Source organism: Nematolebias whitei, chromosome 7 (assembly GCF_014905685.2).
Source record: "Nematolebias whitei isolate Nwh7 chromosome 7, NemWhi1, whole genome shotgun sequence".
In the NCBI taxonomy this organism is placed as follows: domain Eukaryota; kingdom Metazoa; phylum Chordata; class Actinopteri; order Cyprinodontiformes; family Rivulidae; genus Nematolebias; species Nematolebias whitei.
The window spans coordinates 36,886,779-36,900,016 of NC_056504.1; the positions used below are offsets into that span (position 1 = coordinate 36,886,779).

The following is a 13,238-nucleotide window of genomic DNA, read 5'->3' on the forward strand; positions in this document are numbered from 1 at the left end:
TATGTATGTATGCATATATATATATTAGCACCACTGTCATCTCCAATTATTTTACTGATCTGTTTACCTTTGTCCTGTGATGGACTTGCGACCCGTCCAGGGTGTACCCCGCCCCTTGCACAGTGATTGCTGGACATGGGCACCAGCGACCCCCGTGACCCAAAATGGAATAAGCGGGTAAAGAAAATGGATGGATGGATAGATGTTTACCTTTTATATTCCTGGGTTATTGGTGTTTGAACAATGGCTCATCCTATGAGAATGTTTTGCTACATTTTAGATAGTTAGAGGCATAAATCAACTTCAAGATTAAAGGGATGATGCAAACCTTTTAAAACCTAATTGAAAAGATTAGATGTTTCTAGACTAAATATCTTTTCTTTAATTGCTAACATGTTTTATATCTAGATTACATCAGAAAACACATTTGTGAATGGCTTATTGATTTTATAACCCTCACAATGCTAACAAAATTAGCCTTTGTGGAAAATTTAGCCTCGCACTCAATTTATGAAGCAGAACATTTTGACTGTTTTTTTTTTTGTCTGTTTTTTGTTCAGTCTATTTGATCTGTGTTTTTAGTTACAGGTTAGATAACTTATTGTGGTGCAGGATTAACTTTTATTCTATGTGTAGAAAGGTGGAGGAGTGGAAAAGTTTGAGTTAAAGTTTATGTTAATTAAAAGGTATGTTTAAAAACATTTTAGTTCTTGTACCTAATATTTACTTTAAAATCTAATTATTTGATGTAGTTTATTAAATACTGAACACTTTTACTTACAACGTTTTTCTATAGCGGTGCTAATGATTTTTTGTTTGTATTACAAAAACGGAACTTCGTTTCCCAGAATACATTTCGAAAGAGAAAACTTAAACCGGAAACTAGGTTTTCAAAATAAAAGTCCATTAAAACAAAGTTATGTTTCCATTAAGTACTAACTTTAAGCAGCAAGTTTTTCTTTGAATGTGTTGTACTTGCGCGCGCTGTAACTGCCATAGTTAAAACGTGACTTTTTAAAATTCCGATTTTATTTATTTATTTTTGGGGTGGAGATAAGACAGGAGGCCATTATTTTACACCAGGTGACTTCACGTCGGCGTAGTGTAGAAGTCACGCATCGATGGCAACTGTAGTTACCTGATATGTCGCTGCTGACCAAACTGGGATGTTTTCTTCTTGACGTTTGCGAACCGGGGCATTAGCTAGCACGCTAACAGGAAGTGTTGCGAGGCTAAACCCAGAACTAGAGTTACCACTGCGGCACTTTAACGGTGCTGTTCAGCCTACGTGAAGAAAACCTGCTGCGGTAAGTTGATGCCAGGTCAACCAGGAGCTAAATGCGGTGCTAAACCGCACTTTAAGTTAGCTCTCGTTTTCCGCTACCTGCACAAAGTGCGTGGTTAACGTTTGAATTCACAGTGGTCAGTGTAGCAGCCGTGTTAGCTCAGTCTGTACACCGGAAATGCTCCTAATTTACTAACTAAAAGCATCAATTATATATTTTATAATACTACATCCGCACCCCATCTGACACCTGATTTAACAATTACTTAAAGTTTATGACTTAATTATTTTATAATCACGTGTTTTGTTTTTATTTATTTTTATTGACAACTTGTGAGTACACTAGTTAGATTTTGTCTCACACTACTATAGCAATAAAATGAACAGCAATATTTCAGTCACATAATCTGATGGGTTATATGTTTTAAATAAAAACATACTCTGGGTTAATTTGACTGTACATAATTAGTTATTGGCTTTATTCATATTAAGGAAGCAGATGAAAAGAGGAATTGCCATTAGTGTTTAATGTTAATTGGGCATTAATTTGACAAAAATGTGACCGATTTTGAATTAAAGAGCTTTAAAGTAACATTTAAGTGATGCCAATATCTTGTATCTGGGTTTAAAAATAGGAAAGTTACGATTTATTTTTTTTCACAGTGTACAATTTACATAAATAATGCCTTTTATTTTGTTGCAAAACTTGACATTATTTTTAAATCTAAAAAGTTGAGAGATTTCCATTTAATTTCTTCAAATGTTATTTCAATTTGTACAAACTAAATTAAGTTTCTCAATGGTTAGAATAATGTTGATCAGTTTATTTTGATTCAATAATTAGTAATAAACCTTTTTTCACTCCAAAGATTGTGTTTGTTACCAAACAACAATGCTGTATTTCACTATATTGTCATTAATATTTTTCCCTCCCCCCTTTAGTTGTATTTTCAGATACACATTTAGAAGCAAACGGGCCAAAGCCATGTCAGCGCCCTGTTTGTGGAAGCAGGGTGTTGTTCCCAAAAGTTCTGGTGCAAATGTGTATTTGTTGCTGACTTTGTCATCTTTGGAAAAAAAAAAGGAGAATCAGCAAAAAAAAATAAAAAATCTATTTGCACGACACAATGAGGTTTTACTGGGTCAGCTGAGTTGTGACAAAGGTTAAAAACACAGTTTTGCCTAATAGCTACATAGATTTTCATGATAAGTAGATCATCTACCGTAGTTCACAGGTGTTTGAGGTTGTGTTGTAGATTAAATGTTAAATTTTATTTAGTTTTATTAAAGCCATTTGAAGTCAAACCTAGAACTAAAAGACCCAACAGAATTTTGCTACGTGTGCAGTTTTGGTGCTTGGTGCGTTGTTTTTAATAATTTTCTGACATTTTACTGGTTTTCTTTTTTTGTCCTTTTCTATTTTACTTTTTTTTTTTTTATCACATAAGTATGCACTCCCTTAAATTCTGGTTTTCTTTTTCAATTGCCAAGTTGTGGTTTCTATATGAATTTGTTATTTTTAACTATGTTTCTCTGCAATCTGACATGTCACTGGTTATTAAAAGTTCAAATAAAATGAAATAATCTCTTTTTTTTTTGTAATTTGTTACTCATTAGGAGTCCCTCCTGATCTGAAACTTCTCCCGATCTCCAAAATGGCTAACGCAGACTGTGTCGGTGTGAGAGTCCTTTCTCTGAACTGCTGGTCAGTGGTTTGGTTCAGAGACATTTTAAGTTTCCTTTTTTCTTTTTTAATCTACATGTACAGGTCTGCAAAATAAAGTAACACTGCTCATATAGTCCGTTTTATTTCACAGGGGGATCCGCTATCTAAGCAAACTCTGTTCTCAGCGCTATCAAATGATTGCAGAAATGTTGTGCAAGGAGGAGCATGATATTGTCTTACTACAAGAGGTTGGGAAACTGCTATCAAGTTGTGAAGTTACTTAATGATCTACTTTATTGAAGTGTTTGGCTCAATCTTTTATAATATACACACTGTTGGATTTAAAATTACAAATATTAATTATTTAAATATGCTTTTATTCTACTTTTAAAGTGGCGTAAACTATTTTTTTCTCAGGTGTGGAGCGAGAAGGACTATCTATACTTGAAAAAGAAACTTGCCAGCAGTCATCCTCACTCTCATTACTTTAAAAGGTCACGTGTTTCTCTTAAACATCTAGAAATTCTTGACGTGTAAACCTCAAATGCACTTTAGTCGTACATTCAAACTTAAATTGTCGTATCTTAAAAAAAAAAATAAAAATACCAGGACTGGTCTTGTGTCAGAGAAAATCACTTGCATTCCATTTAGTTCTCTGCAAAATTTGACATGAAGGATTAACTTTTGCTGCTAAGTCTTTTGTGACCCCCATACCAAGGCTGTGAATAAATCAAGCCTTATTTCTCTAATTCTGCTCACGTCTTTTTTGTTTGTTTCACTTTGCAGTGGAGTCATAGGCAGCGGACTGGCCATTTTTTCCAAACACAGAATCCATGACCCATTTCTTTATCGCTATTCATTAAACGGTTATCCCTACATGGTAAGTGTGCCAAACTTCAAAAGGTACAAGTCAGCGTTTTCTGCAAGTGTGGGCAAGTTACTCTGAACAGTTACCTCAGTAAAGAATTCAATATTTACAAGTGAATTGAAGCAGAACTTGCATGTAGATATAAAAATATTCCTAGACGCATCCAGCAATGCAAATATAACTATACACTTTGCATGCAGGCCATCCAAACAGGTGGAATGTAATAATATAATACAAATAAACACAATTTTGTTTAAATGGAGGGGCTTTAGTTAAACGTCTCTTGTTACAGAATGGCTCTGTTTGCCTCATTGAGTAAGAGTTTCTCTAATCTTTATAGGCTCACCATGGGGACTGGTTTGGAGGTAAAGCTGTTGGAATGGCAATCTTAAATATTGGAGGCCTGATTGCAAACATTTATGTTACACATGTAAGCTCTAATACACCACGATTCTCAGGTTTTTGTGTGGATAACATTTGATTAAAATGCCTTTTGTCCTGTACTGATTCTAGCTGCATGCAGAGTACTGCAGAGAGAAGGACACTTACCTAGCTCACAGAGTGGTGCAAGCCTGGGAGCTGCAGCAGTTTATCCGGTATCTGTGTATCTTTACCACAGCAAATACTTTGTCAGCTGCTTTCTGTGTGCACTCTGTGTTTGCATGCTTTTGCATGGAGATCTCCATCTTTTGGCATTTTGAGTGATGCTTGCATTGCACTAGGCTGAGACGAGTTGATGACTCAAATTTTAAAAAGTTTGTGAGAGTAAATGCTTATTTTCAGCTTCAGTCTTGCTGATTTTTTGTGTGTTTGTTCAGTGTGCTCAGCTAGGCCAATAAACAATAAATCAATTAATAGCATGATAAATTAACATTATCAACCTCATTTTCATTTATTGGCTTTATCTCTCTTTCTGTTGAAGTCACTGGATGACAAGCTCAACTCGGGTGCTCTTCACTGACCTCTTCCTTTTTCTTTTTTCTCTTTTCTTTAAAATCTATTTTAACCGTCCAAAATTGCATTTTTGGATCGTTAAAAGCAGCTAAGCTGAGAAGCTAAGCTAACAGGCCAACCTCGGGTGCGGGTTGTGTAACCTCCGTCTTGTCGAAGCTCCAAAATTCACGGTTGAAATTTTTTTCTTAAAGAGCCGCACTGCTTGCTCCCTCACTATCTATCCTTCGCTTCAAACAGTCTTAGGTTGTTTTCACACTAGATAGTCCGGTAGACTCGGTTCGGGACCAATATTCATGACCTTTTGTTTACATTTGAGCTGGTGCGTTTGCATTCACACTGCTCTGTGCAGTCGAGTCAACCTGTTGAACCAACCTGTTCCCCCGCTCGCCTGTGGGGCCGCTGCACCAAGAACTACTGAAAGAAACGACACAAAAACCTCTGAAGACACGTCTTCTTCTTCTTCTGTAAATAAAAACAAAGTGGCATCAAGTTTTAGCAGTTTTAGGAGTTATATTTTGTCATTTTTCAAAAATGGACTTAGCATGAGCAGAAGATGAGACAGAAGACCATGGAGAATATTGTTTTTCCACACAAGGCAGCTGACAGCTCCATATAAGGTCAGAGAAATGCGTGTTTATTTACCCTGTGGAGCGGGGTCCGGTCTGTTTACATTCACACTGTACTCGAACCGCGCTCGAGTTCGCTTCTACCGGACCGAGACCTAGGTTTTAGCCCGAGCCAGAGTTCGCCTTTTTGTTCCGTGACAGAGTTCGATGGCGGTTCACACCTCCCTAAATGAACCGGACTTTCTAGGAAAACGAGCTAGAGTCCGATTAAAGCGGACTAAACGGGGCTAGCGTGAATGCACCCTTATACTGCCATCTGGTGGTCAAAAAAGGTACTACAGCAAAACAAATTAACAAACATTTCTTATTAAATTTAACAATGATTACTAATTATTATCAAATTTCAAACAATATTATCGTTTATCGCAATAATTTCTGAGACGATTAATCGCCCAGCAAAATTTGTTATCGTGACGGGCCTATGCTCAGCCAATTTTTGAAAACCACAGTCTGTTTTTGATTACAGTAGTCCTTCAATTATTGCGGGAGTTACGTTCCACACATGCCCGCGATAGGTGAAAAACGGCCAAGTAGAAACGCTATATTTACTTTAGTATTTATATATTTTAAAGCTTTAGAAACCCTTCCCACACTCTTGCAATGTTCTAAACTCTTAAGCCTATGTAATTTTAATAACATACATATATGTACTGTACAGCACTGCAAAATTTTACTCACCAGCTCTGCAGAACAGCAGCTCTGTTCTGGTCGAAGTCTGTTCCGGTTCAGCAGACCTGCCCTGCAGCAACAAAGCCCACCGTCCCATCCAAGGTTGATGTGCGCGTGGATAATTGAGCTTCAGGATTATTTGCAACTTTTCTGACAGTTCTGTGAGATTAATAGATAGATCGTTACTTCTGACTTTGCGTTGCAAAACTTTCTCTCCGTTTCCGCAGAAAGAAGCAGTCGGAAGCACTGTTGGCTTCTGGGTAACATAGTTATTTTGACTGGCGATACAGTATAGGTTTATTGAAAGAAAACTACAAAAGCAACGTTTTTCTGAAGTTTTTTTTTTTTTTTTGTTAACTTTTTATCCCGTACCATCCCAATCACATGAGTATTATGAAAGTTGACAATCATTGAAAATCTGCGAAAGGGCGAGTCCACGAAAGTCGATCTGTGAAGTAGAGAGGGACTACTGTATACGGCCTGCGAAACTGTAGCACGTGCACATTTTGTTACTCACTCCCGCCCACATCATACCGTCCTCAGCCCGCTTTGTAACCACTTTGGCAGCCGCTCCCACATTTGATTTAATCTATTGGAGTACACTTTTGAAATCGAACTAGACAGAGTTGGACTGTTTTTAATGATTGTTTGCGTTGATCGGTTTGGTTCTACCTGAACATCTGATTTTGTAGCCTCCGGTGTTTCCTGTCATCGAGTGTTCCTGTGCAAGTGTCAAAATACTCCCAACGCTCTAGAATTTCAGAAACTTAATTGAGGATTTGAGATGGTAACTCTGCTATTGTCTGGAGAAAATAATTGTCACAAATTTTTTGAGAACGTGTAAAATCCAGACGATAAGACTGAGCTGCTGTGACTCATACAAGGACAGTGAGGACTCCTGCAAATGAAGGTTTTTCACTAGCTAGTCCCCAACACATGAAACCCAAACAGTACTGTTGCTGTTATAACATTTCATATTTCAGTCATAAACACACACTCATGACACTTTTCGTTGTGATGTTCTTTGTGTTTTTTAAAGTCACACCTCAGCTGGAGCAGATGTGGTCATTCTAGGAGGTGACCTCAACATGCACCCTCAGGACCTTGGCAACAGACTACTGAGATCTTACACGGGACTGCGAGACTCCTACTTGGAAGCTGCTCAGTTTGATGTAAGTAGCAACAAGAACAGTACACGATACAAGTATTAATTTATATGCAGAATATACAGCGTATTAAAAAATGTTTGCATTATACAAGTCTATTTTTGTAGATGTAGTCGTATTTTGTTAGCAGCATGCCTTTTTTACATTTCAATCAGGCTATTGGATAAAAAATGTGTTGTTTTTAACTCAGTCGTCTGTAACTATGTAACTATTTATTGCACATGAATCGCAAATTTCACAAGCCTAATGCTGCAGTGTCATTGTGGTTTTATCTCATGATCTGCACTGGTAAGTAAATTGTCACTGCTACGTAAAGAAATTAAACCGAACAAAAGAATACAAAGCTAAAACAAAAATTGTTGTCATGTGAAAATATTTGTGTTTTTGGTTGTTTTTTTTTTTTGTATAATCCAAGTATTTAAATTCTTTTCAGGGTTGTGAAAACGGTATAACTCTTATAGCAGACAACCCATTTATAAGCAAAAAGGAGCTCATCCCCTTTGAGAAGGGCATTCGAATCGATTACATCTTGTTCAAGGTAGGCGAAGGCTCAGCTTGGCTGATTTTCTTTTATGTAATTTTCAAGTCCTGGAATCTTCAAATACATTTAATTCATCTCACTTTGCTGTTCCAGGGAACCTCCAAGACCAACATTTATTGCGATTTCATGTCCACCACCAAAGGCTCCGTTCCTGACCATCCGTTCCCGTACTCTGATCATGAGGCACTCACTGCTCAGCTGCGACTCAAGTCCAGTGTTGCAGCTGAGGCTGGAGGTGACAAACAACCAACGGCTCAAGACTCTCCTGCAGGTATGTAACAGCAGGAGCACTCACTCCTTTGCTGTGGTGGTGTTTAGCATTGATCCAAGTTAGTTTTCATTAGTTGTTAATCACAATGAATTAAGAAAGAAAAATGTATTCATTCATTATTTCACTATTGGAAAATAAATATTTAAAAACTAAGAACGTAGTCTGTAGAGAAACTGCATTTTCTGTGAAATGCAGTATACACACTGAGTGCTCAATGACTTTACTGAAGAAGCTGAAACTGTGTAAAAGCTTAAAAAAAAATTTTTTTTAAATTTTTTTTAAAAAGAACACTAGCTAAAAGCTTAAAGTAGCAGTCTGGTCACTAATACTAGCAGGAACAGTTGTAAAAGTAGCAGAGTAATTGCTTTAGGTCACATAATGATCATTTAAAGTAGCAGAACTGTAGCTAAAAGCTAAAATGAGCTGAACTGTCACTAAGAGCTAAAAATAGGAAAAGGACAGCTAAAAAGTAAAAGCTGCAGAATGGCTGGTAAAAATGGCAAAAGGCTTGCTAAAAGCTAGATGTAGCCAAATGGGGGCCTAAAAGCTGAAATTAGACTCTGATAGCAGAAAGGTAGCTAAAAGATTAAAGTAGATAGACAAACATCAAGATCTTCGTATCTTTATGTGGGGAAAATATTTGTAAATGAAGCAAAATAATTTTAAAAAGTGTAAAAATCACCTAAACCAACACTTACAGCCCCCACCTGCTAAATGAGCTGAATGTTTTGATGTACACATGGCTAAAATATTAGAGTTGGACTGCAAAAATATAGGGACACATGAAAAAATGGTAAATGGACCGTACTTGTATAGAGGCTTTCCGTCTTATCAAGGTACTCAAAGTGCTTTACACAACAATCTGTGCCCTCATTTACCCATTCATACAGCATTCTATGTTTCTGCTGTAGATGCTGCTTTATGTGCTTTAGATCACATTCATACACCAATGGGACACATATTGGGTGCAATGAGGGATTCAGTGTCTTCAGTATGTGACTGCAGGTGGAATCGAAGCCCCCAACTCTCCCATTATAGGACGACTGCTCTGACCACTCAGCCACAGCCGCCCCACATGCAGTTAAAGCAATAGTGTAAATGCTGATATTGTATTCACACAACCTTGGACACTTTGCAAGATTGTTGCTGTTGGTGTTTCTGGACTCCTGATGTGGCAGCAGAATTGTGAAAGCCAGACAAACAGATAAGGAGCTCTGTGCATCATATCTGGAGGAGTATGTTAGTTACATTTGTGGGTTTAAGCAGCTACACAGGTTTTCTGCTGTCGCTGTGATCTTGAACCGCCTCGCTCACTGACGTTTCATTCATATTGACCAGTTCAGCAATTCACTTTCCTCGATGTCCTCGTCTTGTGCTCTTTCAGGGAAGCTGGCTGAGCTGGTTGACATAGTGACAGAGGCTCGCACTGAGGTCAAAGTGGGCCTGCACTGCGCTGAGAGGATGCGCTACACAGCAGCACGAACAGGAGTGATGGGGCTGGTGCTGCTGTTCCTGGAGTTGGCCATCGCAGCCGTTCCCTGCTTCGCTCTGGGACCCGAGCAGCCTTTCCCTCGTACCTCCTTCTACCTGCTGGCTGCTCTGTGCTTCGCCATCCTGCTGAGCACCACTCTGCTCTACATCTTTTACACAATGGAGCTGAAGGCTCTCCAGGGAGCTGAAGACCAGATGAGGCTGGCTGTAGGGAGTCTGCAAGAGAAGCTCAGAGGTTTTCCTTCGGGTCCACCTCACAACGCCCCACTAAGGCCTCCAGAGGGGGAAAAACCGAATGCTTTGGAACCAGAGGAATAACTTCAAAGTAGGCTTTTAGAACGAGGGCTTTGAAGTCAGCTTTAAGAGTGACCTTTAGTCTGCTCCTGTTAATCTGTTTGTGCTTTTGAGATTTAGATTTCTGCTGCAAAATGATGAAACATTTCTGAAAGTAGTGCAGAGCACCTGCTTTGACAGTTTTATACTTTTATATAGTCATCTGTAGGCTTTTATTACCCCTACACGTCTCTATGCACCTGCAGCGTGAATCTATGCTTCCTAATGCACAACAAGTGCTACTGTTTGGCTCAGAAGTCTTAAATACGATGGTTCGTGTTCCTCAGCCTCAGGTCTCTTGCATTCCATCCACCAGGAGTTTGTGTTTTTAATCTCACGTTTCTCCTTTGTGACTTAAAGAAGTCATCGCACCTCGTCGTGGGGCCAGCCTGTTTCTCCATTTGAATGTTTAAAACTTTTAAAACGGTTTACATTTCAGCTCCTCGAAAAGAATGCACTGCAGCGCACGAATCATCTTCAGCCAGTGACGACGTTTAGTGTTGTTACAAGAGAAGAAACAAACTGTCTGCGTGGAACTTTGATGCACACGCAGACGACCCGCACTCCTTTTTCTGAAGTCCTGTAATTCAAGGTAAAATGTTTAAACCGACTCAAAGTGTTCTTGTAAGTTTGGTGTTTTTTGATCACTTAATTTTGACAAGCTACCACAATCACTTTAAGAAAAGATAATATATCATGATTGATTCATTAGATTAAACAGAGCTAACTATTAAATGACTTGTAAAACCATCATGTGAAGTGTAGTTCTCAACCGTATAAACTTTTTATGATGCTGTAAGTGATGTTCATTCCACTTGAAAACTGTGATGCAAACAAACATGAAGGAAACAATAAAAACTTCATCCAGACACTTCTGCACATCTGCCTTTCTTTAAAGAATATAAACAAAATGGCACCTGATGATGGTGGGGTGAAAGTGATCAAATGCTCACCTGTAGGAGGTGCTGTCAGTGCATCCTACACAGAAGTCCTTAAATGACCTCATGAATCACCAAACTGTCACATTAAGAGCAACAAAAAGACAGTAGTCATACAATATATGGGATCACCCAAATTCACCAGCTGCTACATGTAGAGCCAGAACACCGGAGCAACCGTGGGTGTGGTGAACTTTTATTTGTCACAGTGCAACTGAATAAATACAATATTTACATGCGTCCGTTTGACATTGTGGTGTAAATGACACGTTACTGAATAGTTAGACACCTTAAAGCATGGTACTTTTTGGTTAATTCTAAATTTAGGAAACCTCTGAATAAACATAATTAGATTGGTTTTTTTTTTTTAATGAATACGTGTTACAGAAGAACCTATCATGAAAACTTCACTAGTTGGTAATGATTTTCTAAGTTTGCCACTAAGACTGCAGTAACCCTGCATCAGCAGGTCTTTGCTTGTGTTGCACCGAAGGTAAATAATACAATAATGCCGTTAATAACAAAAATATCTGATGAAATACAGCTTGTATTTAAACTTTCTTGAAGGGGTTTATATCGTCCACCAACTTGCATGCCAGCGATTTAGACTAAAATCATTTTATGATGCGAGATGATGGAGCTCTAGCTTAAAAATATTGGAATATTACATGTGATGTTGTGAAGTGCCACACTCGGAATAGGCTTTGTGTTGAAAAGGACTCTCAGCTACGACGTCAAGTTTTAGCTCAGTATGTGTAAAACTGAAGTTCTAAGGCCGTTTTTGTGTCGTGAATTAGCAGAGTGGACATCGTAAACTGGGTCGACTCCCAGTTGGAGATGCTCATCCATTCCTTAAAGTTTCATTTCATGAGGTATTTTCCAACACACCAAGCTGGTTCAGTTCATGCTGAAGTTCTGAGCAAAGATCACCCTGAACGAGGTTTGCTCCAAAAGTGAATGTGTTAGCCGAAGCTTACTTTTTGCTTGTTTCAGGAGAATTTGTCTGGTTATATGTTGATTAATGAAATACACACACACACACAGAAAGAAGCAAAAAATACTATTAGAACATATTATTATGTTCTGAAGGTGAAAGAATAGAAGTCCAGATGTTTTGTTTTTGAACTTTTTTTTGCATTGACCATGATGCCTCACCAGCACATTCTGATTTGGGTAAAAAAAAAAAAAAAAACTAATTCAGTCTGGATCTGGACCTCAGTCCACCATATGGGAACCCCTGCTTTAATACAATAACTTGAAAGTTCTTTACACAATTCTTTCTTGCACCAAGCAGCCAGGGCCTTTTGTCTGAAACCTTATTTTACATGTGTATGTGTCATGTTTACAACCGGTTTAAAAGTGAGCATAAAAATCATTAACATATAGACATCAAAGGTTTGTAAATGGGCTTTTCAAATGTCCCTGACAGCAGGTACCTAATTACATCTTTTCATAAATAGACTTAAAAAGAAAAGAAAAAGAAGAAGAAAAGAGCAGCCCTGACCTAAATACTTGAGTGAATTTACTTTCCCACAACTTTAATAATGTCGTTAAAGCGGAGTTGCTTGCAAACACGTAGCCTGGGAGAAAGTGTGTGTTCTTCAGTCCAGTCCTGCAGGTGTGTGTGTGGGTGTGGGTGTGGTCTGCTCGTACAGGGCGTGGCCACCAGGTGCGTCTCTTCTTCACACGGTAAGAGGAACTCTCCGCAGCTTCGCCCGGTGTCTTCGCTCCGTCTGGACGTGTGGGTGTAAAATGTCGGGTCTGGACCCCCTGAAGTCGGCCATCTCCTACGAAAACCAGGACGACACGTCTCTGGCTCTGCCGTCCGTGAACCAGTACCGGTCCGGAGCGCAGCGCGTGCGGGACCAAGTCCAAACGATCAAGAGGACGAAGTCGAGACAGTTCAGCACCAAGAGCGGATCCACCTCTCTGTCCCCAACAAGTAAGAGCAGGAAGACATCAGGCTTTAATCTGAGAGTTTCAAATCAAAGAGCAAAGAGACGTTTTATTTAATGTGGACTCTTTTATTTTCCTGTTTAAAAAACAAACAAACAAACAAACAAAAAGCAATGATTTACCAGGAAGCTGTCTGTAAGCTAATTATTAAGCCTACAGCAACAAAGAAGATCAGATTTTCAGATAAACAGCATAATCTATTTTAATTATATTTACACCATGTAAAATGATCTAATGGTTGTAAGAACCACAGCTACAGGTTGAACAAAAAAAAAAAAAAGTTGGCAGCTTGTTTGTGTTTTGACTTGCCTGTCCTAGAATATTTTAATGTCTGTTTTGAGAAACAAATAAAGAAGTGATGCACTTGGTGATAATAGAGAGATTAAATAATAACTTTTCCTCTTCATTAGTTTATACACTAGATAATAAAACTCATAAAATTATGCTAATTTTATTTCAACAGCTATATATATA

General features: G+C 38.4%; 2 protein-coding genes across 3 annotated transcripts in view; both read left to right on the forward strand.

The window, feature by feature from the left end:
• Nucleotides 1-13,238, forward strand: part of LOC119411874 (nuclear receptor coactivator 5) — a 615,997-nt gene that overhangs the window by 24,229 nt on the left and 578,530 nt on the right. The gene's annotated exons all lie outside the window — the stretch shown is intronic.
• On the forward strand, nucleotides 1,284-9,972 carry smpd2b (sphingomyelin phosphodiesterase 2b). Its single transcript, XM_037678829.1, has 11 exons — nucleotides 1,284-1,307; nucleotides 2,903-2,990; nucleotides 3,103-3,199; nucleotides 3,369-3,445; nucleotides 3,738-3,831; nucleotides 4,160-4,249; nucleotides 4,333-4,415; nucleotides 7,108-7,240; nucleotides 7,668-7,772; nucleotides 7,869-8,046; nucleotides 9,431-9,972. The coding sequence occupies exons 2-11, from the start codon at nucleotides 2,941-2,943 to the stop codon at nucleotides 9,853-9,855; spliced, it is 1,332 nt and encodes a 443-aa protein (XP_037534757.1). The 5' UTR covers nucleotides 1,284-1,307; nucleotides 2,903-2,940; the 3' UTR covers nucleotides 9,856-9,972.

Excerpts from the sequence above, each read along its gene's own strand:
- smpd2b (XM_037678829.1), top strand. The coding sequence starts at position 2,941 with ATGGCTAACGCAGACTGTGTCGGTGTGAGAGTCCTTTCTCTGAACTGC. Across the intron at positions 2,991-3,102 it reads GTCCTTTCTCTGAACTGCTG|GGGGATCCGCTATCTAAGCA; the intron begins GTCAGTGGTTTG and ends TTTATTTCACAG. Across the intron at positions 7,241-7,667 it reads TGGAAGCTGCTCAGTTTGAT|GGTTGTGAAAACGGTATAAC; the intron begins GTAAGTAGCAAC and ends AATTCTTTTCAG.